Here is a 23,448-nt window from a genome sequence, read left to right as displayed (position 1 = left end):
TTGTTAAGCGCTTACTATGTGCCAAGCACTGTTCTAAGCGCTGGGGGGGGATACAAGGTGAACAGGTTGTCCCACGTGGGGCTCACAGTCTTAATCCCCATTTTACAGATGAGGGAACTGAGGCACAGAGAAGTGAAGTGGCAAGGTGATCAGGTTGTCCCACGGGGGGGCTCCCAGTCTTCATCCCCATTTTACAGATGAGGTAACTGAGGCACAGAGAAGTTAAGTGGCAAGGTGATCAGGTTGTCCCACGGGGGGGCTCCCAGTCTTCATCCCCGTTTTCCAGATGAGGTCACTGAGGCCCAGAGAAGTGAAGTGACTTGCCCAAAGTCACACAGCTGACAATTGGCAGTGCCGTCATCATTATTATTATTATTCTCTGCACCCGGGAGGCGCTCAGTAAATACTCCGGCTTGACCGGCTGAGGTTCCAGAGGGACCCAGGGGGAGATTTATTCCTGCCACTCTGTTGCTCCCCGCTCCCTCCGTCCCTGAGGCCTGCTGGAAAGGTGGACCAATCAATCAATCAATCAATCAATCAATCGTATTTATTGAGCGCTTACTGTGTGCTGAGCACTGTACTAAGCGCTGACCAGTGCTCCCAGCCCCAGGAAGTGGAGGGGGACGGCGGGGAAAGTCTCGGAGGAGGATGGCGGCGCCTCTGGGTCGCGGGCGTCCAGTTCAGAACACACCTGGGGAGAGAGAGCGAGGGTGGGTGACAGGAGGCAGTGGGGTCAATCAATCAATCAATCAATCAATCGTATTTATTGAGCGCTTACTGTGTGCAGAGCACTGTACTGAGCGCTTGGTCAGCAGCCGGGCCTTGGGCCGACCCAGAAGCACCGACGATAGTGGGACGCGATCGACCGTGAGCCCGCTGTTGGGTAGGGCCCGTCTCTGGATGTTGCCAACTTGGACTTCCCAAGCGCTTAGTACAGTGCTCTGCACATAGCAAGCGCTCAATACGGTTGAATGAATGAATGAATGAACCCCCTATGGGACCCGGAATCCCTGATCCGCTCCGTGCCTGCTGTGAGACCTTGGACGAGTCACTTCACTTCTCCAGCGGGGCTCAGTGGAAAGAGCCCGGCCTTTGGAGTCAATCAATCAATCAATTAATCAATCAATCAATCGTATTTATTGAGCGCTTACTATGTGCAGAGCACTGGACTAAGCGCTTGGGAAGTACAAGTTGGCAACATCTAGAGACGGTCCCTACCCGACAGCGGAGTCAGAGGTCATGGGCTCCAATCCCGGCTCCGCCGCTTTAATAATAATAATAATGGCATTTATTAAGCGCTTACTCTGTGCCAAGCACTGTTCTAAGTGCTGGAGAGGTGACAAGGTGATCAGGTTGTCCCGCGTGGGGCTCACAGTCTTCATCCCCATTTTCCAGATGAGGGAACTGAGGCCCAGAGAAGCCCAGTCACACAGCTGACAATTGGCGGAGCTGGGATTTGAGGGAACTGAGGCCCAGAGAAGAGAAGTGACTTTAATGATAGCATTTATTAAGCGCTTACTATGTGCCAAGCACTGGTCTAAGCGCTGGGGAGGTTACAAGGTGATGAGGTTGTCCCACGGGGGGCTCCCAGTCTTCATCCCCATTTTCCAGATGAGGGAACTGAGGCCCAGAGAAGTGAAGTGACTTTAATGATAGCATTTATTAAGCGCTTACTATGTGCAAAGCACTGTTCTAAGCGCTTAGGGAGGTTACAAGGTGATCAGGTTGTCCCACGGGGGGCTCACAGTCTTCATCCCCATTTTCCAGATGAGGGAACTGAGGCCCAGAAAAGTGAAGTGACTTTAATGATAGCATTTATTAAGCGCTTACTATGTGCCAAGCACTGGTCTAAGCGCTGGGGAGGTTACAAGGTGATGAGGTTGTCCCACGGGGGGCTCCCAGTCTTCATCCCCATTTTCCAGATGAGGGAACTGAGGCCCAGAGAAGTGAAGTGACTTTAATGATAGCATTTATTAAGCGCTTACCATGTGCCAAGCACTGTTCTAAGCGCCGGGGAGGTTACAAGGTGATCAGGTTGTCCCACGGGGAGCTCAGTCTTCATCCCCATTTAACAGACGAGGGAACTGAGGCCCAGAGAAGTGACGTGACTTGCCCAAAGTCACCCAGCTGACAATGGGCGGAGCTGGGATTTGAACCCATGACCTTGGACTCCAAAGCCCGGGCTCTTTTCCACTGAGCCACGCTGCTTCTCACGTCTATGTGCAACGCACTGTTCTAAACGCTGAAGACAGGGAATGTGTCTACCGTCTATTACAGTGCCCTCTCCCAAGCGCTTAGCCATCATCATCATCAATCGTATTTATTGAGCGCTTACTGTGCGCAGAGCACTGTACTAAGCGCTTGGGAAGTACGAATTGGCAAATTGGCAACTGGCTTAGTTCAGTGCTTTGCACCCAATAAGGGCTCAATAGATATTATTAAGAGAAGCAGCGTGGCTCAGTGGAAAGAGCCCGGGCTTGGGAGCCGGAGGTCATGGGTTCTAATCCCGACTCGGTGCTACTTGTCAGCTGTGTGACTTTGGGCAAGTCACTTCATTCATTCATTCATTCATTCAACCGTATTTACTGAGCGCTTACTGTGTGCAGAGCACTGGACTAAGCTACTTGTCCGCTGTGTGGCTTTGGGCAAGTCACTTCATTCATTCAATCGTATTTACTGAGCGCTTACTGTGTGCGGAGCACTGGACTAAGCTACTTGTCCGCTGTGTGACTTTGGGCAAGTCCATTCATTCATTCAATCGTATTTATTGAGCGCTTACTGTGTGCAGAGCACTGGACTAAGCTACTTAGCTGTGTGACTTTGGGGAAGTCACTTCATTCATTCATTCAATCGTATTTATTGAGCGCTTACTGTGTGCAGAGCACTGGACTAAGCTACTTGTCAGCTGTGTGACTTTGGGCAAGTCCATTCATTCATTCATTCATTCATTCAGTCGTATTTATTGAGCGCTTACTGTGTGCAGAGCACTGGACTAAGCTACTTGTCAGCTGTGTGACTTTGGGCAAGTCCATTCATTCATTCATTCAGTCAGTCGTATTTATTGAGCGCTTACTGTGTGCAGAGCACTGGACTAAGCTACTTAGCTGTGTGACTTTGGGCAAGTCACTTCATTCATTCATTCAATCGTATTTATTGAGCGCTTACTGTGTGCAGAGCACTGGGCTAAGCTACTTGTCCGCTGTGTGACTTTGGGCAAGTCACTTCATTCATTCAATCGTATTTATTGAGCGCTTACTGTGTGCAGAGCACTGGACTAAGCTACTTGTCCGCTGTGTGACTTTGGGCAAGTCACTTCATTCATTCATTCAATCGTATTTATTGAGCGCTTACTGTGTGCAGAGCACTGGACTAAGCTACTTGTCCGCTGTGTGACTTTGGGCAAGTCCATTCATTCATTCAATCATATTTATTGAGCGCTTACTGTGTGCAGAGCACTTGACTAAGCTACTTGTCCGCTGTGTGACTTTGGGAAAGTCCCTTCATTCATTCAATCGTATTTATTGAGCGCTTACTGTGTGTAGAGCACCGTACTAAGCTACTTGTCAGCTGTGTGACTTTGGGCAAGTCCATTCATTCATTCATTCAATCGTATTTATTGAGCGCTTACTGTGTGCAGAGCGCTGCACTAAGCTACTTGTCAGCTGTGTGACTTTGGGCAAGTCCCTTCATTCATTCATTCAAACGTATTTATTGAGCGCTTATTGTGTGCAGAGCACTGGACTAAGCTACTTCTCAGCTGTGTGGCTTTGGGCAAGTCCCTTCATTCATTCATTCAATCGTATTTATTGAGCGCTTACTGTGTGCAGAGCACTGGACTAAGCTACTTAGCTGTGTGACTTTGGGCAAGTCACTTCATTCATTCATTCAATCGTATTTATTGAGCGCTTACTGTGTGCAGAGCACTGGACTAAGCTACTTGTCCGCTGTGTGAATTTAGACAAGTCCATTATTCATTCAATCGTATTTATTGAGCGCTTACTGTGTGCAGAGCACTGGACTAAGCCACTTGTCCGCTGTGTGACTTTGGGCAAGTCCATTCATTCATTCGTATTGATTGAGCGCTTACTGTGTGCAGAGCACTGTACTGAGCGCTTGGGAAGTCCAAGTTGGCAACATATAGAGACGGCCCCCACCCAACAGCGAGCTCACGGTCTAGAGGACTTCACTTCTCCATGCCTCAGTGACCTCATCTGTAAAATGGGGATGAAGACCGTGAGCCCCTCGTAGGACAACCTGATCACCTTGTATCCCCCCCAGCGCTTAGAACAGTGCTTCGCACATAGTAAGCGCTTAACAAATGCCTTCATTATTATTATTATTCTAGAAGAGCACGGCTTAATGGAAAGAGCCCGGGGTTGGGAGTCAGAGGTCGTGGGTTCTAATCCTGGCTCCGCCACTTGTCAGCTGGGTGACCTTGGGCCAGTCACTTCACTTCTCTGGGCCTCAGTTCCCTCATCTGTCAAATGGGGATTAAGACTGTGAGCCCCATGGGGGACAATGTGACGACCTTGTATCCCCCCAGTGCTCAGAACAGTGCTTCGCACATAGTAAGTGCTTAACAAATGCCATTATTATTATTATTATTATTATTATTATTATTATTATTCCAGAAGAGCACGGCTTAATGGAAAGAGCCCGGGGTTGGGAGTCAGAGGTCGTGGGTTCTAATCCTGGCTCCGCCACTTGTCAGCTGGGTGACCTTGGGCCAGTCACTTCACTTCTCTGGGCCTCAGTTCCCTCATCTGTCAAATGGGGATTAAGACTGTGAGCCCCATGGGGGACAATGTGACGACCTTGTATCCCCCCAGTGCTCAGAACAGTGCTTCGCACATAGTAAGTGCTTAACAAATGCCATTATTATTATTATTATTATTATTATTATTATTATTATTCCAGAAGAGCACGGCTTAATGGAAAGAGCCCGGGGTTGGGAGTCAGAGGTCGTGGGTTCTAATCCTGGCTCCGCCACTTAGCTAGGTGACCTTGGACCAGTCACTTCACTTCTCTGGGCCTCAGTTCCCTCATCTGTCAAATGGGGATTAGGACTATGAGCCCCATGGGGGACAATGTGATCACCTTGTATCCCCCCAGCGCTTAGAACAGTGCTTCACACATAGTAAGCACTTAACAAATATTATTATTATTATTACTGAAGAGCACGGCTTAATGGAAAGAGCCCGGGGTTGGGAGTCAGAGGTCGTGGGTTCTAATCCTGACTCCGCCACTTGTCAGCTGGGTGACCTTGGGCCAGTCACTTCACTTCTCTGGGCCTCAGTTCCCTCATCTGTCAAATGGGGATTAAGATTGTCAGCCTCACGGGGGACAATGTGATGACCTTGTATCCCCCCAGTGCTTAGAACAGTGCTTCACACATAGTAAGCGCTTAACAAATGCCATTATTATTATTATTCTAGAAGGGCACAGCTTAATGGAAAGAGCCTGCGGTTGGGAGTCAGAGGTCGTGGGTTCTAATCCTGGCTCTGCCACTTGTCAACTGGGTGACCTTGGGCCAGTCACTTCACTTCTCTGGGCCTCAGTTCCCTCATCTGTCAAATGGGGATTAAGATTGTGAGCCCCGTGGGCAACAATGTGATGACCTTCTATCCCCCCAGCGCTTAGAACAGTGCTTTGCACATAGTAAGTGCTTAACACCATTATTATTATTATTATTATAGAAGAGCACGGCTTAATGGAAAGAGCCCGGGGTTGGGAGTCAGAGGTCGTGAGTTCTAATCCTGACTCCGCCACTTGTTAGCTGGGTGACCTTGGGCCAGTCACTTCACTTCTCTGGGCCTCAGTTCCCTCATCTGTCAAATGGGGATGAAGACTGTGAGCCCCACGGGGGACAGCCTGATCACCCTGTATCTCCTCCAGCGCTTAGAACAGTGCTTGGCACATAGTAAGCGCTTAACAGACACCATCGTTATTATTATTTATTCTAGAAAGCAGCCCGGATTCTCCTCCCCACTCTGCCCTCTCTAGTCTGCCCCCGATCCCACTTATCCCTAAAATCCCACCGTCCCCCCGCCCCCACTCAGGACCCGGACATCGGGAGTGACCTCCTTCCTTTGTGTTCACTCCGGCGCTTAGTTCAGTGCTTGGCACAGAGTAAGCGCTGAATCAATCCAGCGCTTAGAACAGTGCTTTGCACCTAGTAAGCGCTTAACAAATGCCATCATTACTATTATGAAATGGAAGCAGCGGGGCTCAGTGGAAAGAGCCCGGGCTTTGGAGTCAGAGGCCATGGGTTCAAATCCCGACTCCGCCAACTGTCAGCTGGGTGACTCTGGGCAGGTCACTTCACTTCTCTGGGCCTCGGTTCCCTCATCTGTCAAATGGGGATGAAGACTGCGAGCCCCCGTGGGACAACCTCATCACCTTGTATCCACCCCAGCGCTTGGAACAGTGCTTTGCACATAGTAAGCGCTTAACAAATGCCATTATTATTATTATTATTAGAGCAGTGCTTTGCACATAATAAGCACTTAATAAATGCCATCATTCTAGTGCTTTGCACATAGTTAAGCACTTAATAAATGCCATCAGTCTATTGCTTTGCACATAGTGAGCGCTTAATAAATGCCATCGTACTAGTGCTTTGCACATAGTAAGCGCTTAAGAAATGTCATCATTCTAGTGCTTTGCACAGAGTAAGCGATTAATAAATGTCATTCTAGTGCTCTGCACATAGTAAGCGCTTAATAAATGCCATTATTCTAGTGCTTTGCTCATAGTAAGCGCTTAATAAATGCCATCATTCTAGTGCTTTGCACATAGTTAAGCGCTTGATAAATGCCATCAGTCTAGTGCTTTGCATAGTTAAGCGCTTGATAAATACCATCATTCCAGTGCTTTGCACATAGTTAAGCGCTTAATAAATGCCATCATTCTAGTGCTTTGCACATAGCTAAGCGCTTGATAAATGCCATCATTCTAGTGCTTTGCACATAGTAAGCGCTTAATAAATGCCATCATTCTAGTGCTTGGAACATAGTAAGTGCTTAATAAATGTCATCATTCTAGTGCTTTGCACATAGTAAGCGCTTAAGAAATGCCATCATTCTAGTGCTTTGCACATAGTTAAGTGCTTGAAAATTTGCCATCAGCCTAGTGCTTCGCACATAGTAAGCGCTTAATAAATGCCATCAGTCTAGTGCTTCGCACATAGTAAGTGCTTAATAAATGCCATCAGTCTAGTGCTTTGCACATAGTTAAGCGCTTAATAAATGCCATCAGTCTAGTGCTTTGCACATAGTTAAGCGCTTGATAAATGCCATCATTCTGGTGCTTTGCACATAGTTAAGCAATTAATAAATGCCATCAGTCTAGTGCTTTGCACATAGTTAAGCGCTTGATAAATGCCATCATTCTAGTGCTTTGCACATAGTTAAGCGCTTAATAAATGCCATCAGTCTAGTGCTTTGCACATAGTGAGCGCTTAATAAATGCCATCATTCTAGTGCTTTGTACATAATAAGCTATTAATGAATGTCATTATTCTAGTGCTTTGCACATGGTAAGCGCTTGATAAATGCCATCAGTCTAGTGCTTTGCACATAGTTAAGTGCTTAGAAAATACCATCATTCTAGTGCTTTGCACATAGTAAGTGCTTAATAAATGTCATCATTCTAGTGCTTGGCACATAGTAAGCGCTTAATAAATGCCATCAGTCTAGTGCTTTGCACATAGTTAAGCGCTTAATGTCAGCATTCTAGTGCTTTGCACATAGTTAAGCACTTGAAAAATGCCATCAGTCTATTGCTTTGCACATAGTTAAGCAATTAATAAATGCCATCAGTCTATTGCTTGCACATCAGAAGTGATTAATAAATACCATCATTCTAGTGCTTTGCACATAGTAAGCAGTTAATAAATGCCATCGTTCTAGTGCTTTGCACATAGTTAAGCGCTTGATAAATGCCATCATTCTAGTGCTTGGAACATAGTAAGTGCTTAATAAATGTCATCATTCTAGTGCTTTGCACAGTTAAGCACTTGATAAATGCCATCAGTCTAGTGTTTTGCACATAGTAAGTGATTAATAAATGCCATCAGTCTAGTGTTTTGCACATAGTAAGCGCTTAATAAATGCCATCAGTCTAATGCTTTGCACCTAGGTAAGCGCTTGATAAATGCCATCATTCTAGTGCTTTGCACATAGCTAATCGCTTGATAAATGCCATCATTCTAGTGCTTTGCACATAGTTAAACACTTGATAAATGCCATCATTCTAGTGCTTGGAACATAGTAAGCGCTTAATAAATGTCATCATTCTAGTGCTTTGCACATAGTAAGCGCTTAATAAATGCCATCATTCTAGTGCTTTGCACATAGTAAGTGCTTAATAAATGCCATCAGTCTAGTGTTTTGCACATAGTTATGTGCTTGATAAATGCCATCAGTCTAGTGTTTTGCACATAGTAAGTGATTAATAAATGCCATCATTCTAGTGCTTTGCACATAGTAAGTGATTAATAAATGCCATCATTCTAGTGCTTTGCACATAGTAAGTGATTAATAAATGCCATCATTCTAGTGCTTTGCACATAGTTAAGCACTTGATAAATGCCATCAGTCTAGTGTTTTGCACATAGTAAGCGATTAATAAATGCCATCATTCTAGTGCTTTGCACATAGTAAGTGATTAATAAATGCCATCATTCTAGTGCTTTGCACATAGTAAGTGATTAATAAATGCCATCATTCTAGTGCTTTGCACATAGTTAAGCACTTGATAAATGCCATCAGTCTAGTGTTTTGCACATAGTAAGCGATTAATAAATGCCATCATACTAGTGCTTTGCACATAGTAAGCGCTTAATAAATGCCATCAGTCTAGTGCTTTGCACCTAGTTAAGCGCTTGATAAATGCCATCATTCTAGTGCTTTGCACATAGTTAAGCGCTTAATAAATGCCAGTCTAGTGCTTTGCACATAGTGAGCGCTTAATAAATGCCATCATTCTAGTGCCTTGTGCATAGTAAGCTCTTAATAAATGCCATCATTCTAGTACTTTGCACATAGTAAGCAATTAATAAATACCATCATTCTAGTGCTTTGCACATAGTAAGAGCTTAATAAAATGCCACCATTCTAGTGCTTTGCACATAGTAAGCGCTTAATAAATGCCATCAGTCTAGTGCTTTGCAGTTAAGCGCTTAATAAATGCCATCAGTCTAGTGCTTTGCAGTTAAGCGCTTAATAAATGCCATCAGTCTAGTGCTTTGCACATCGTGATTAATAAATACCATCACTCTAGTGCTTTGCACATAGTAAGCGCTTAAATGCCATCATTCTAGTGCTTTGCATATAGTAAGCGCTTAATAAATGCCACCATTCTAGTGCATTGCACATAGTAAGCGCTTAATAAATGCCACCATTCTAGTGCTTTGCACATAATAAGCGCTTAATAAATGCCACCATTCTAGTGCTTTGCACATAGTAAGTGCTTACTAAATGTCATCACTCTAGTGCTTTGCACATAGTAAGCGCTTAATATATGCCATCAGTCTAGTGCTTTGCACATAGTAAGAGCTTAATAAATGCCATTATTATAATTCTCTGTGCCTCAGTTCCCTCATCTGTAAAATGGGGATTAAAACTGTGAGCCCCCCCCCCGCCCCCCGTGGGATAACCTGATCGCCTCGTAACCTCCCCGGCACTTAGAACAGTGCCTTGCACATAGTAAGCGCTTAACAAATACCATTACCATTATTATGATTATAATTAAATACCACCATCATCCATCATCATCGTTATTATTACGGCAGCGAGAGGCCCGGCGGGGAGGGGACTGGGTTGGCGGGGTTGGGGGAGCGAGGAGGGGGCGGTTCGGAGTTCAAATCCAGCCGGGGCTAAAGGGGAGTTGGATTTGGATCGGTTTCTCCCCCCAAGACGCGGGCTTCGTCGAGGGTGCGGACCCCTGGGTCCCCCACCAGACCCTCTCAGCTTGCTGCAAGATTGGGTCCTCTTGGGTTCTCCCAAACGCTCAGTACAGTGCTCTGCCCACACGGTAAGTGCTCAATAAATCATCATCATCATCATCATCATCATCATCAATCGTATTTATTGAGTGCTTACTATGTGCAGAGCACTGTACTAAGCGCTTGGGAAGTACAAATTGGCAACATATAGAGACAGTCCCTACCCAACAGTGGGCTCACAGTCTAAAAGCGGGGAGACAGAGAACAAAACCAAACATACTAACAAAAGAAAATAAATAGAATAGAATATCACTGATCGACAGGCCCTGCCCACGGAAAGCGCTCAATAAATACCACTGATTGACAGGCCGTCAGCTCCCTGTGGGCAGGGAACGCGTCTACCGACTCTGATACATTTTACTCTCCCGAGCGTTTAGTCCAGTGCTCTGCCCACGGTAAGCGCTCAGTAAATACTAGTGATTGACAGACTTCAGTTCAGTGTGGGAAGGGAACGTGTTGGCCAATTCTGTTAGATTTTGCTCCCCTAAGCAATGCTGTGCTCCGGGAAAAGCGCTCAATAAATACCACTGATTGACAGACGGTCAGCTGTTCCCTGTCTCCCAAAACATACATTTTACTCTCCCAAGCGTTCAGTCCAGTGCTCTGCCCAAGGTAAGTGCTCAATAAATACTAGTGATTGACAGACTTCAGTTCAGCGTGGGAAGGGAACATGTTGGCCAATTCTGTGAGATTTTGCTCCCCTAAGCAATGCTCTGCTCCGGGATAAAGCGCTCAATAAATACCACTGATTGACAGACGGTCAGCTGTTCCCTGTCTCCCGACACCTACATCTTACTCTACCAAGCGTTTAGTCCAGTGCTCTGCTACAGTAAGCGCTCAATAAACACCACTGATTGACAGACTGGCAGCTCGCTGAGGGCAGGGAACGCGTCCGCCGACCCGGTTAGATTTTACTCCCCTAAACAGCGCTCTGCCCACACGGTAAGCGCTCAATAAATACCACTGGTTTATAGACTGTCAGCTCCTTGTGGGGAGAGGGAACTTGTCTACCAACTCTGTTCTACTCTCCCAGGCGCTCAGTACAGTGCTCCTCCCACCCGGTAAGCGCTCAATATATACCACTGATTGCCAGGCTCTGCCCACGGAAGGCGCTCAATAAATACCACTGATTGACAGGCCGTCAGCTCCCTGTGGGCAGGGAACGTGTCTACCGACTGATACATTTTACTCTCCCGAGCGTTTAGTCCAGTGCTCTGCCCACGGTAAGCGCTCAATAAATACTAATGATTGACAGACTTCAGTTCAGCGTGGGAAGGGAACGTGTTGGCCAATTCTGTGAGATTTTGCTCCCCTAAGCAATGCTCTGCTCCGGGATAAAGCGCTCAATAAATACCACTGATTGACAGACGGTCAGCTGTTCCCTGTCTCCCGACACATACGTTTTACTCTCCCAAGCGTTTAGTCCAGGGCTCTTCCCTCGGTAGGCGCTCAATAAATACCACTGATTGACAGACTGGCAGCTCGCTGAGGGCAGGGAACGCGTCCGCCGACCCGGTTAGATTTTACTCCCCTAAACAGCGCTCTGCCCACACGGTAAGCGCTCAATAAATACCACTGGTTTATAGACTGTCAGCTCCTTGTGGGGAGAGGGAACTTGTCTACCAACTCTGTTCTACTCTCCCAGGCGCTCAGTACAGTGCTCTTCCCACCCGGTAAGCGCTCAATATATACCACTGATTGCCAGGCTCTGCCCACGGAAGGCGCTCAATAAATACCACTGATTGACAGGCCGTCAGCTCCCTGTGGGCAGGGAACGCGTCTACCGACTCTGATACATTTTACTCTCCCGAGCGTTTAGTCCAGTGCTCTGCCCACGGTAAGCGCTCAGTAAATACTAGTGATTGACAGACTTCAGTTCAGTGTGGGAAGGGAACGTGTTGGCCAATTCTGTGAGATTTTGCTCCCCTAAGCGATGCTCCGGGAAAAGCGCTCAATAAATACCACTGATTGACAGACGGGCAGCTGTTCCCTGTCTCCCAAAACATACATTTTACTCTCCCAAGCGTTTAGTCCAGTGCTCTGCCCAAGGTAAGTGCTCAATAAATACTAGTGATTGACAGACTTCAGTTCAGCGTGGGAAGGGAACATGTTGGCCAATTCTGTGAGATTTTGCTCCCCTAAGCAATGCTCTGCTCCGGGATAAAGCGCTCAATAAATACCACTGATTGACAGACGGTCAGCTGTTCCCTGTCTCCCGACACCTACATCTTACTCTACCAAGCGTTTAGTCCAGTGCTCTGCTACAGTAAGCGCTCAATAAATACCACTGATTGACAGACTGGCAGCTCGCTGAGGGCAGGGAACGCGTCCGCCGACCCGGTTAGATTTTACTCCCCTAAACAGCGCTCTGCCCACACGGTAAGCGCTCAATAAATACCACTGGTTTATAGACTGTCAGCTCCTTGTGGGGAGAGGGAACTTGTCTACCAACTCTGTTCTACTCTCCCAGGCGCTCAGTACAGTGCTCCTCCCACCCGGTAAGCGCTCAATATATACCACTGATTGCCAGGCTCTGCCCACGGAAGGCGCTCAATAAATACCACTGATTGACAGGCCGTCAGCTCCCTGTGGGCAGGGAACGCGTCTACCGACTGATACATTTTACTCTCCCGAGCGTTTAGTCCAGTGCTCTGCCCACGGTAAGCGCTCAATAAATACTAATGATTGACAGACTTCAGTTCAGCGTGGGAAGGGAACGTGTTGGCCAATTCTGTGAGATTTTGCTCCCCTAAGCAATGCTCTGCTCCGGGATAAAGCGCTCAATAAATACCACTGATTGACAGACGGTCAGCTGTTCCCTGTCTCCCGACACATACGTTTTACTCTCCCAAGCGTTTAGTCCAGGGCTCTTCCCTCGGTAGGCGCTCAATAAATACCACTGATTGACAGACTGACAGCTCATTGAGGGCAGGGAACGCGTCCGCCGACCCGGTTAGATTTTACTCCCCTAAACAGCGCTCTGCCCACACGGTAAGCGCTCAATAAATACCACTGGTTTGTAGACTGTCAGCTCCTTGTGGGGAGAGGGAACTTGTCTACCAACTCTGTTCTACTCTCCCAGGCGCTCAGTACAGTGCTCTGCCCACACGGTAAGCGCTCAATAAATACCACTGATCGACAGGCCCTGCCCCCGGAAAGCGCTCAATAAATACCACTGATTGACAGGCCGTCAGCTCCCTGTGTTGTTAGGGAACGCGTCTACCGACTCTGATACATTTTACTCTCCCGAGCGTTTAGTCCAGTGCTCTGCCCATGGTAAGCTCTCAATAAATACTCGTGATTGACAGACTTCAGTTCGGCGTGGGAAGGGAACGTGTTGGCCAATTCTGTGAGATTTTGCTCCCCTAAGCGATACTCCGGGAAAAGCGCTCAATAAATACCACTGATTGACAGACGGGCAGCTGTTCCCTGTCTCCCGACACGTACACCTTACTCTCCCAAGCGTTTAGACCAGTGCTCTGCCCACGGTAAGCGCTCAATAAATACTAGTGATTGACAGACTTCAGTTCAGCGTGGGAAGGGAACGTGTTGGCCAATTCTGTGAGATTTTGCTCCCCTAAGCATTGCTCTGCTCCGGGAAAAGCGCTCAGTAAATACCACTGATTGACAGACAGTCAGCTGTTCCCTGTCTCCCGACACGTACATTTTACTCTCCCAAGCGTTTAGTCCAGTGCTCTGCCCTCAGTAAGCGCTCAATAAATACCACTGATTGACAGCTCATTGAGGGCAGGGAACGCGTCCGCCGACCCGGTTAGATTTTACTCCCCTAAACAGCGCTCTGCCCACACGGTAAGCGCTCAATAAATACCACTGGTTTATAGCCTGTCAGCTCCTCGTGGGGAGAGGGAACATGTCCACGAACTCTGTTCTACTCTACTCTCCCAGGCGCTCAGTACAGCGCTCTGCCCACACGGTAAGCGCTCAATAAACACCCCTGGTTTATAGACTGTCAGCTCCTCGTGGAGAAAGGGAACGTGTCTATCAACTCTGTTCTATTCTACTCTCCCAAGCGCTCAGCTCAGTGCTCTGCCCACAATAAGCGCTCAATAAATACCACTGTTTAGTAGACCGTCAGCTCCCTGTGGGCAGGGAACAGGCCTATCGCTCTGCCCACAATAAGCGCTCAATAAGTACCACTGATTGACAGGCCGTCAGTGTCTAGAGGGCAAGGAACAGGCCTATGGACTCTGTTCTATTCTACTCTCCCATCGCTCAGCTCAGTGCTCTGCCCACAATAAGCGCTCAATAAATACCACTGATTGGTAGGCAGTCAGCTCCTGGTGGGCAGGGAACACACCTATCGCTCTGCCCACAATAAGCGCTCAATAAGTACCACTGATTGACAGGCCGTCAGTGTCTAGAGGGCAGGGAACAGGCCTATCGACTCTGTTCTATTCTACTCTGCCAAGCGCTCAGCTCAGTGCTCTGCCCACAATAAGCGCTCAATAAATACCACTGATTGGTAGGCCATCAGCTCCTCGTGAATAGGGAACAGGCCTATCGCTCTGCCCACAATAAGCGCTCAATAAATACCACTGATTGATAGACCGTCTGCTCCTCGTGGGCAGAGAACAGGCCTATCGACTCTTCTATTCCACTCTCCCAAGCGCTCAGCTCAGTGCTCTGCCCACAATAAGCGCTCAATAAATACCACTGATTGGTAGGCCGTCAACTCCTGGTGGGCAGGGAACAGGCCTATCGCTCTGCCCACAATAAGCGCTCAATAAATACCACTGATTGATAGGCCGTCAGTGCCTAGAGAGCAGGGAACAGACCTATCGACTCTGCTCTATTCTACTCTCCCAAGCGCTCAGCTCAGTGCTCTGCCCACAATAAGCGCTCAATAAATACCACTGACTGATAGGCCGTCAGTGCCTAGAGGGCACAGAACAGGCCTATCGACTCTGTTCTACTTTCCCAAGCGCTCAGCTCAGTGCTTTACCCACAATAAGCGCTCAATAAATACCACTGATTGGTAGGCTGTCAGCTCCTTGTGGGCAGGGAACAGGCCTATCGCTCTGCCCACAATAAGCGCTCAATAAATACCACTGATTGATAGGCCGTCAGTGCCTAGCAGGCAGGGAACAGGCCTATCGACTCTGCTCTATTCTACTCTCCCAAGCGCTCAGCTCAGTGCTCTGCCCACAATAAGCGCTCAATAAATACCACTGATTGGTAGGCCGTCAGCTCCTGGTGGGCAGGGAACAGGCCTATCACTCTGCCCACAATAAGCGCTCAATAAATACCACTGATTGATAGGCCGTCAGCGCCTAGAGGGCAGGGAACAGGCCTATCGACTCTGTCCTATTCTACTCTCCCAAGCGCTCAGCTCAGTGCTCTGCCCACAATAAGCGCTCAATAAATACCACTGTTTAGTAGACCGTCAGCTCCTCGTGGGCAGGGAACAGGCCTATCGCTCTGCCCACAATAAGCGCTCAATAAGTACCACTGATTGACAGGCCGTCAGCGCCTAGAGGGCAGGGAACAGGCCTATCGACTCTGTTCTATTCTACTCTCCCAAGCGCTCAGCTCAGTGCTCTGCCCACAGTAAGCGCTCAATAAATACCACTGATTGGTAGGCAGTCAGCTCCTCTTGGGCAGGGAACAGGCCTATCGCTCTGCCCACAATAAGCGCTCAATAAGTTGTGGGTGGTAAGCGCTCAATAAATCCCAAAGACGGGTGGACTGACCGCCCCCGGTTGAAGCAAAGAGCGGTGTTGTGGGTGGTAAGCGCTCAATAAATCCCAAAGACAGGTGGACTGACCGCCCCTGGGGCTCTGCGCAGTGAGCGGGACCCAAAGAGTGGTGTTGGGGGTGGTAAGTGCTCAATAAATCCCAAAGACGGGTGGACTGACCGCCCCTGGGGCTCTGTGTGGTGGTCGGGACACAAAGAGCGGGGTTGTGGGTGGTAAGCGCTCAATAAATCCCAAAGACGGGTGGACTGACTGCCCCCGGTTGAAACAAAGAGCGGTGTTGGGGTGGTAAGCGCTCAATAAATCCCAAAGACGGGTGGACTGACAGCCCCCAGGGCTCCACGTGGTGAGCGGGACACAAAGAGCGGGGTTGTGGGTGCTAAGCGCTCAATAAATCCCAAAGACGGGTGGACTGACCGCCCCCGGTTGAAGCAAAGAGCGGTGTTGTGGGTGGCAAGTGCTCAATAAATCCCAAAGACGGGTGGACTGACCGCCCCCGGTTGAAAAAAAGAGCGGTGTTGGGGTGGTAAGCGCTCAATAAATCCCAAAGACGGGTGGACTGACCGCCCCCAGGGCTCTGTGCGGTGAGCGGGACACAAAGAGCGGGGTTGTGGGTGGTAAGCGCTCAATAAATCCCAGAGACGGGTGGACTGACCGCCCCCGGTTGAAGCAAAGAGCGGTGTTGGGGTGGTAAGTGCTCAATAAATCCCAAAGACGGGTGGACTGGCCACCCCTGGGGCTTTGCGCGGTGAGTGGGACACAAAGAGCGGTGTTGTGGGTCGTAAGCGCTCAATAAATCCCAGAGACGGGTGGACTGACCGCCCCCGGTTGAAGCAAAGAGCGGTGTTGGGGGTGGTAAGCGCTCAATAAATCCCAAAGACGGGTGGACTGGCCACCCCTGGGGCTTTGCGCGGTGAGTGGGACACAAAGAGCGGTGTTGTGGGTCGTAAGCGCTCAATAAATCCCAAAGACGGGTGGACTGACCGCCTCCAGTTGAAGCAAAGAGTGGTGTTGGTGTGGTAAGCGCTCAATAAATCCCAAAGACGGATGGACTGGCCGCCCCTGGGGCTCCGCACGGTGAGCGGGACACGAAGAGCGGTGTTGTGGGTGGTAAGTGCTCAATAAATCCCAAAGACGGGTGGACTGACCGCCCCCGGTTGAAGCAAAGAGTGGTGTTGGGGTGGTAAGCGCTCAATAAATCCCAAAGACGGGTGGACTGACAGCCCCCAGGGCTCCACGTGGTGAGCGGGACACAAAGAGCGGGGTTGTGGGTGCTAAGCGCTCAATAAATCCCAAAGACGGGTGGACTGACCGCCCCCGGTTGAAGCAAAGAGCGGTGTTGTGGGTGGCAAGTGCTCAATAAATCCCAAAGACGGGTGGACTGACCGCCCCCGGTTGAAAAAAAGAGCGGTGTTGGGGTGGTAAGCGCTCAATAAATCCCAAAGATGGGTGGACTGACTGCCCCCAGGGCTCTGTGCGGTGACCGGGACACAAAGAGCGGGGTTGTGGGTGGTAAGTGCTCAATAAATCCCAAAGACGGGTGGACTGACCGCCCCCGGTTGAAACGAGGAGCGGTGCTGTGGTGGTAAGCGCTCAATAAATCCCAAAGACGGGTGGACTGACCGCCCCCGGGGCTCCGCATGGTGAGCGGGACACAAAGAGCGGTGTTGTGGGTGGTAAGCACTTAATAAATCCCAAAGATGGGTGGACTGACCGCCCCTGGTTGAAACAACGAGCGGTGTTGTGGGTGGTGGGCAGCGGGCTAAGAGGAGGGGGCTCCCGGCCTCCCCTGGGTGGACTGACCGCCCCCGGTTGAAACAAAGAGCGGTGCTGTGGTGGTAAGCGCTCAATAAATCCCAAAGATGGGTGGACTGGCCGCCCCCGGGGCTCTGCGTGGTGAGCGGGACACGAAGAGCGGTGTTGTGGGTGGTGGGCAGCAGGCTAAGAGGAGGGGGCTCCCGGCCTCCCCTGGGTGGACTGACCGCCCCCGGTTGAAACAAAGAGCGGTGTTGTGGGTGGTAAGCGCTCAATAAATCCCAAAGACGGGTGGACTGACCGCCCCCGGTTGAAGCAAAGAGCAGTGTTGTGGGTGGTAAGTGCTCAATAAATCCCGAAGACGGGTGGACTGACCGCCCCTGGTTGAAACAACGAGCGGTGTTGTGGGTGTTGGGCAGCGGGCTAAGAGGAGGGGGCTCCCGGCCTCCCCTGGGTGGACTGACCGCCCCCGGTTGAAACAAAGAGCGGTGTTGTGGGTGGTAAGCGCTCAATAAATCCCAAAGACGGGTGGACTGACCGCCCCCGGTTGAAGCAAAGAGCAGTGTTGTGGGTGGTAAGCGCTCAATAAATCCCGAAGACGGGTGGACTGACCGCCCCTGGTTGAAACAAAGAGCGGTGTTGTGGGTGTTGGGCAGTGGGCTAAGAGGAGGGGGCTCCCGGCCTCCCCTGGGTGGACTGACCGCCCCCGGTTGAAACAAAGAGCGGTGTTGTGGGTGGTAAGCGCTCAATAAATCCCAAAGACGGGTGGACTGACCGCCCCCGGTTGAAGCAAAGAGCGGTGTTGTGGGTGGTAAGTGCTCAATAAATCCCGAAGACGGGTGGACTGACCGCCCCTGGTTGAAACAAAGAGCGGTGTTGGGGTGGTAAGCGCTCAACAAATCCCAAAGACGGGTGGACTGACCGCCCCCGGGGCTCCGCGTGGCGAGCGGGACCCGAAGAGCGGTGCTGTGGGCGGCGGTCAGAGGACGAGGCAGCGGGCCGCCTCCTCGTCCCGGTGCGGAGCGGGCCCCCCGGCCCCCCGGCCTCCCCCGGGGCGGATTTGGGGGGGGGCGGCGGCGGGGCGGGCCCCCCCGCCCACCTGCCGGCTGCTTCCCGGCGGCCTCCATCTCCGACAGGCTGTAGGCCAGGGCCAGCTGCAGGTCCTCGTCGTCCTCCTCCTCCTCCTCCTCCTCCTCCTCGGCCCAGCGGCCGGCCGGGGGTCCGGGGTCCGGGGGGCTCCGCGGGCTGGGGGGCGCGGCGGACGCCCGCTGCTCCCGCCGGCTCAGCTCCAGGCCCAGCGCCAGGTCATCCGCGATCCCTGTCGGAAGAACGGACGGGAACGGTCGCCGACCCCCGGCCTTTGGGGGGGCTGGGGGACGGGGAGGGGGCCCTCCCATTCATTCAATCCCATTTAATAATAATAATAATAATAATAATAATGTTGGCATTTCTTAAGCGCTTACTATGTGCAGAGCACTGTTCTAAGCGCTGGACGCGGGGGGGGATACAAGCTGATCAAGTTGTCCCGTGTGGGGCTCACACATTCCTAATTCCTATTTTCCAGATGAGGAAACTGAGGCGTAGAGAAGTGAAGTCATCATCATCATCATCAATCGTATTTATTGAGCGCTTACTGTGTGCAGAGCACTGTACTGAGCGCTTGGGAAGTACCAATTGGCAACATCTAGAGACAGTCCCTGCCCAACAGCGGGCTCACAGTCTAAAAGACGGTGAAGTCTAAAAGTGAAGTGACTTCGTCATCATCATCTGTAAAATGTATCTGTATTTGAGTATCCGTGAAATGAGGATGAAGGCTGCGAGCCCCCCGTGGGACAACCTGATCACCTTGTAACCTCTCCAGCCCTTAGAACAGCGCTTTGCACATAGTAAGTGCTTAACAAATGCCATCATTATTATTATTATTATTATCATCATCATCATCAATCATATTGAGCACTTACTGTGTGCAGAGCACCGTACTAAGCGCTTGGGAAGTCCAAGTCGGCAACATCTAGAGACGGTCCCTACCCAACAGCGGGCTCACAGTCTAGAAGGGGGAGACAGAGAACAAAACCAAACATACTAACAAAATAAAATAAATAGAATAGATATGCAGAGATAAAATAGAGTAATAAATACGTGCAAACATATATACGTCTATACAGGTGCTGTGTGCAGAGCACTGAACTAAGCGCTTGGGAAGTCCAAGTCGGCAACATGTAGAGACGGTCCCTACCCGACAGTGGGCTCACAGTCTAAAAGGGGGAGACAGACAACGAAACCAAACATATTAACAGAATAAAATAAATAGAATAGATATGCACAAATAAAATAGAGTAATAAATACGTGCAAACATATATACGTCTATACAGGTGCTGCGTGTAGAGCACTGGACTAAGCGCTTGGGAAGTCCAAGTCGGCAACATCTAGAGACGGTCCCTACCCGACAGTAGGCTCACAGTCGAGAAGGGGGAGACAGAGAACAAAACAAAACATATTAACAAAATAAAATAGAATAAATATGTACAAATAAAATAGAGTAATAAATACGTGCAAACATATATACGTCTATACAGGTGCTGTGGGGAGGGGAAGGAGGTAAGGCGGGGGGGATGGAGATGGGGAGGAGGGGGAGCAGTCTCTATATGTTGCCAACTTGTCCTTCCCAAGCGCTTAGTCCAGTGCTCTGCACACAGTAAGCGCTCAATAAATACGACTGAATGGATGAATGAATAGAAGCGGGGAGACAGTCTAGAAGGGGGGAGAAATACAATAAATACAACTGAATGATTGAATCGGGGCTCTCCCAAACGCTCAGTACAGTGCTCTGCCCCCAGTCGGTGCTTAATAAATGTAATAATGGCATTTGTTAAGCGCTTACTATGTGCCAAGCCCTGTTCTAAGCGCTGGGGAGGATACAAGGTGATCGGGTTGTCCCACGTAGGGCTCACAGTCTTAATCCCCATTTTCCAGATGAGGGAACTGAGGCTCAGAGAAGTGAAGTGACTTGCCCAAGGTCACACAGCAGACATGCGGCAGAGCCGGGATTCGAACCCATGACCTCTGACTCCCAAGTCCGGGCTCTTTCCACTGAGCCACGCTGCTTCTCTATCGATGGACACACTAGTCCCATTTGGGTGAATACTGTGAGCCCCCCGGGGGACAACCTGATCACCTTGTAACCTCCCCAGCACTTAGAACAGTGCTTAGCACATAGTAAGCGCTTAATAAATGCCATCATTATTATTATTATTATTAAGTCACTTCACTTCTCTGGGCCTCAGCTCCCTCAACTGGAAAATGGGGCTGAAGACTGGGAGCCCCTCGTGGGACAACCTGATCACCCTGTATCTACCTCAGTGCTTAGAACAGTGCTTTGCACATAGTAAGCGCTTAATAAATGGCATCATTTTATTATTATTAAATCCCGGCTCCACCAACTGTCAGCTGGGTGACTTTGGGCAAGTCACTTCACTTCTCTGGGCCTCAGTTCCCTCATCTGGAAAATGGGGCTGAAGACTGTGAGCCCCCCGTGAGACAACCTGATCACCTTGTATCTACCCCAGCGCTTAGAACAGTGCTTTGCACATAGTAAGTGCTTAATAAATGCCATTATTATTATTATTATTAAGTCACTTCACTTCTCTGGGCCTCAGTTCCCTCATCTGGAATATGGGGCTGAAGACTGTGAGCCCCCCGTGTGACAACCTGATCACTATGCAACCCCCCTAGCACTTAGAACAGTGCTTTGCACATAGTAAGCACTTAATAAATGCCATCATTTTATTATTATTAAATCCTGGCTCCACCAACTGTCAGCTGTGTGACTTTGGGCAAGTCACTTCACTTCTCTGGGCCTCCGTTCCCTCATCTGGAAAATGGGGCTGAAGACTGTGAGCCCCCCGTGGGACAACCTGATCACCTTGTATCTACCCCAGTGCTTAGAAGAGTGCTTGGCACATAGTAAGTGCTTAATAAGTGCCATCATTATTATTATTATTAAGTCACTTCACTTCGCTGGGCCTCAGTTCCCTCATCTGGAAAATGGGGCTGAAGACTGTGAGCCCCTCGTGGGACAACCTCATCACCTTGTACCTGTGGGGAGGGACCGCCTCTATATGTTGCCAACTTGTCCTTCCCAAGCGCTTAGTCCATCACCATCATCATCATCAATCGTATTGATTGAGCGCTTACTGTGTGCAGAGCACTGGACTAAGCGCTTGGGAAGTCCAAGTTGGCAACAGATAGAGAAGGTCCCTACCCAACAGTGGGCTCACAGTCTAGAAGGGGGAGACAGAGAACAAAACCAAACATACTCACAAAATAAAATAGAATAGATATGCACAAGTAAAATAAATAAATAAATAAATAGAGTAATAAATCTGTACAAATATATATATAGGTGCTGTGAGGAAGGGAAGGAGGTAAGATGAGGGGGATGGAGAGGGGGACGAGGGGGAGAGGAAGGAAGGGGCTCAGTCTGGGAAGGCCTCCTGGAGGAGGTGAGCTCTCAGCAGGGCCTTGAAGGGAGGAAGAGAGCCAGCTTGGCGGGTGGGCAGAGGGATTGGGGGCATTCCGGGCCCGGGGGAGGACGGGGGCCGGGGGTCGATGGCGGGACGGGCGAGGACGAGGCCTAACGGGGAGGAGGTCAGCGGCGGAGGAGCGGAGGACGCGGGCTGGGCCGGAGAAGGACAGAAGGGAGGGGAGGGAGGAGGGGGCCAGGGGATGGATGGATGGATGGATGGACAGCCTGGAAGCCCAGGGGGAGGAGTCCAGCGCTCTGCACACAGTAAGCGTTCAATAAATTGATTGATTGATCTACTCCAGCGCTTAGAACAGTGCTTTGTACATAGTAAGCCCTTAACAAAGACCAACATTATTATTATTATTATTACGGCCATGGAGCCGGGTGGGCACGTCCAAGCGCTTAGTCCAGTGCTCTGCACACAGTAAGCGCTCAATAAATTGATTGATCTACTCCAGTGCTTAGAACAGTGCTTTGTATGCAATAATTGCTTAACAAATACCAACATTATTATTATTATTATTATTATTATTATTATTATTATTACGGCCACGGAGCCGGGTGGGCGCGTCCAAGCGCTTAGTCCAGTGCTCTGCACACAGTAAGCGCTCAATAAATTGATTGATTGATCCACTCCAGCGCTTAGAACAGTGCTTTGCACCTAGTAAGCGCTTAACAAATACCAACATTATTATTATTATTATTATTATCATTATTATTATTATTATTGTTATTGTTATTATTATTGTTATTATTACAGCCACAGAGCCGGTTGGGCGCATCCAAGCGCTTAGTCCAGTGCTCTGCACACAGTAAGCACTCAATAAATTGATTGATTGATCTACTCCAGCGCTTAGAACAGTGCTTTGCACCTAGTAAGCGCTTAACAAATACCAACATCATTATTATTATTATTATTATTATTATTATTATTATTATTATCATCATTATTACGGCCACGGAGCCGAGTGGGCGCGTCCAAGCACTTAGTCCAGTGCTCTGCACACAGTAAGCGCTCAATAAATTGATTGATCTACTCCAGCGCTTAGAGCAGTGCTTTGCACCTAGTAAGCGCTTAACAAATACCAACATTATTAATATTATTATTAATAATAATAATAATAATTATTATTATTATTATTACGGCCACAGAGCCGGGTGGGCGTGTCCAAGCGCTTAGTCCAGTGCTCTGCACACAGTAAGTGCTCAATAAATACGAATGACTTATTGATCTACTCCAGCACTTAGAACAGTGCTTTGCACCTAGTAAGCGCTTAACAAAGACCAACATAATAATAATTATTATTATTATTATTACGGCCACGGAGCCGGGTGGGCGCGTCCAAGCGCTTAGTCCAGTGCTCTGCACACAGTAAGCGCTCAATATATTGATTGATCTACTCCAGCGCTTAGAACAGTGCTTTGCACCTAGTAAGCGCTTAACAAA

General features: G+C 49.2%; 1 protein-coding gene across 1 annotated transcript in view; it reads right to left on the bottom strand.

Moving 5' to 3' along the window:
• Window positions 1–529: 529 nt before the first annotated feature.
• Window positions 530–23,448, bottom strand: part of DNAJB2 (DnaJ heat shock protein family (Hsp40) member B2) — a 53,840-nt gene continuing 30,921 nt past the window's right edge. The window contains exons 8-9 of the mRNA XM_038753279.1: window positions 18,575–18,793; window positions 530–691 (exon numbers count right to left, since the gene is read on the bottom strand). Of these exons, the coding sequence (XP_038609207.1) occupies window positions 681–691; window positions 18,575–18,793 (230 nt within the window). The 3' untranslated portion in view covers window positions 530–680. The remainder of the gene's footprint in view (window positions 692–18,574; window positions 18,794–23,448) is intronic.

This window comes from Tachyglossus aculeatus, chromosome 1 (assembly GCF_015852505.1).
Source record: "Tachyglossus aculeatus isolate mTacAcu1 chromosome 1, mTacAcu1.pri, whole genome shotgun sequence".
Lineage (NCBI taxonomy): Eukaryota > Metazoa > Chordata > Mammalia > Monotremata > Tachyglossidae > Tachyglossus > Tachyglossus aculeatus.
Note: the sequence above shows the minus strand (reverse complement) of the source record. Positions and strands in the feature narration are given on the sequence as shown.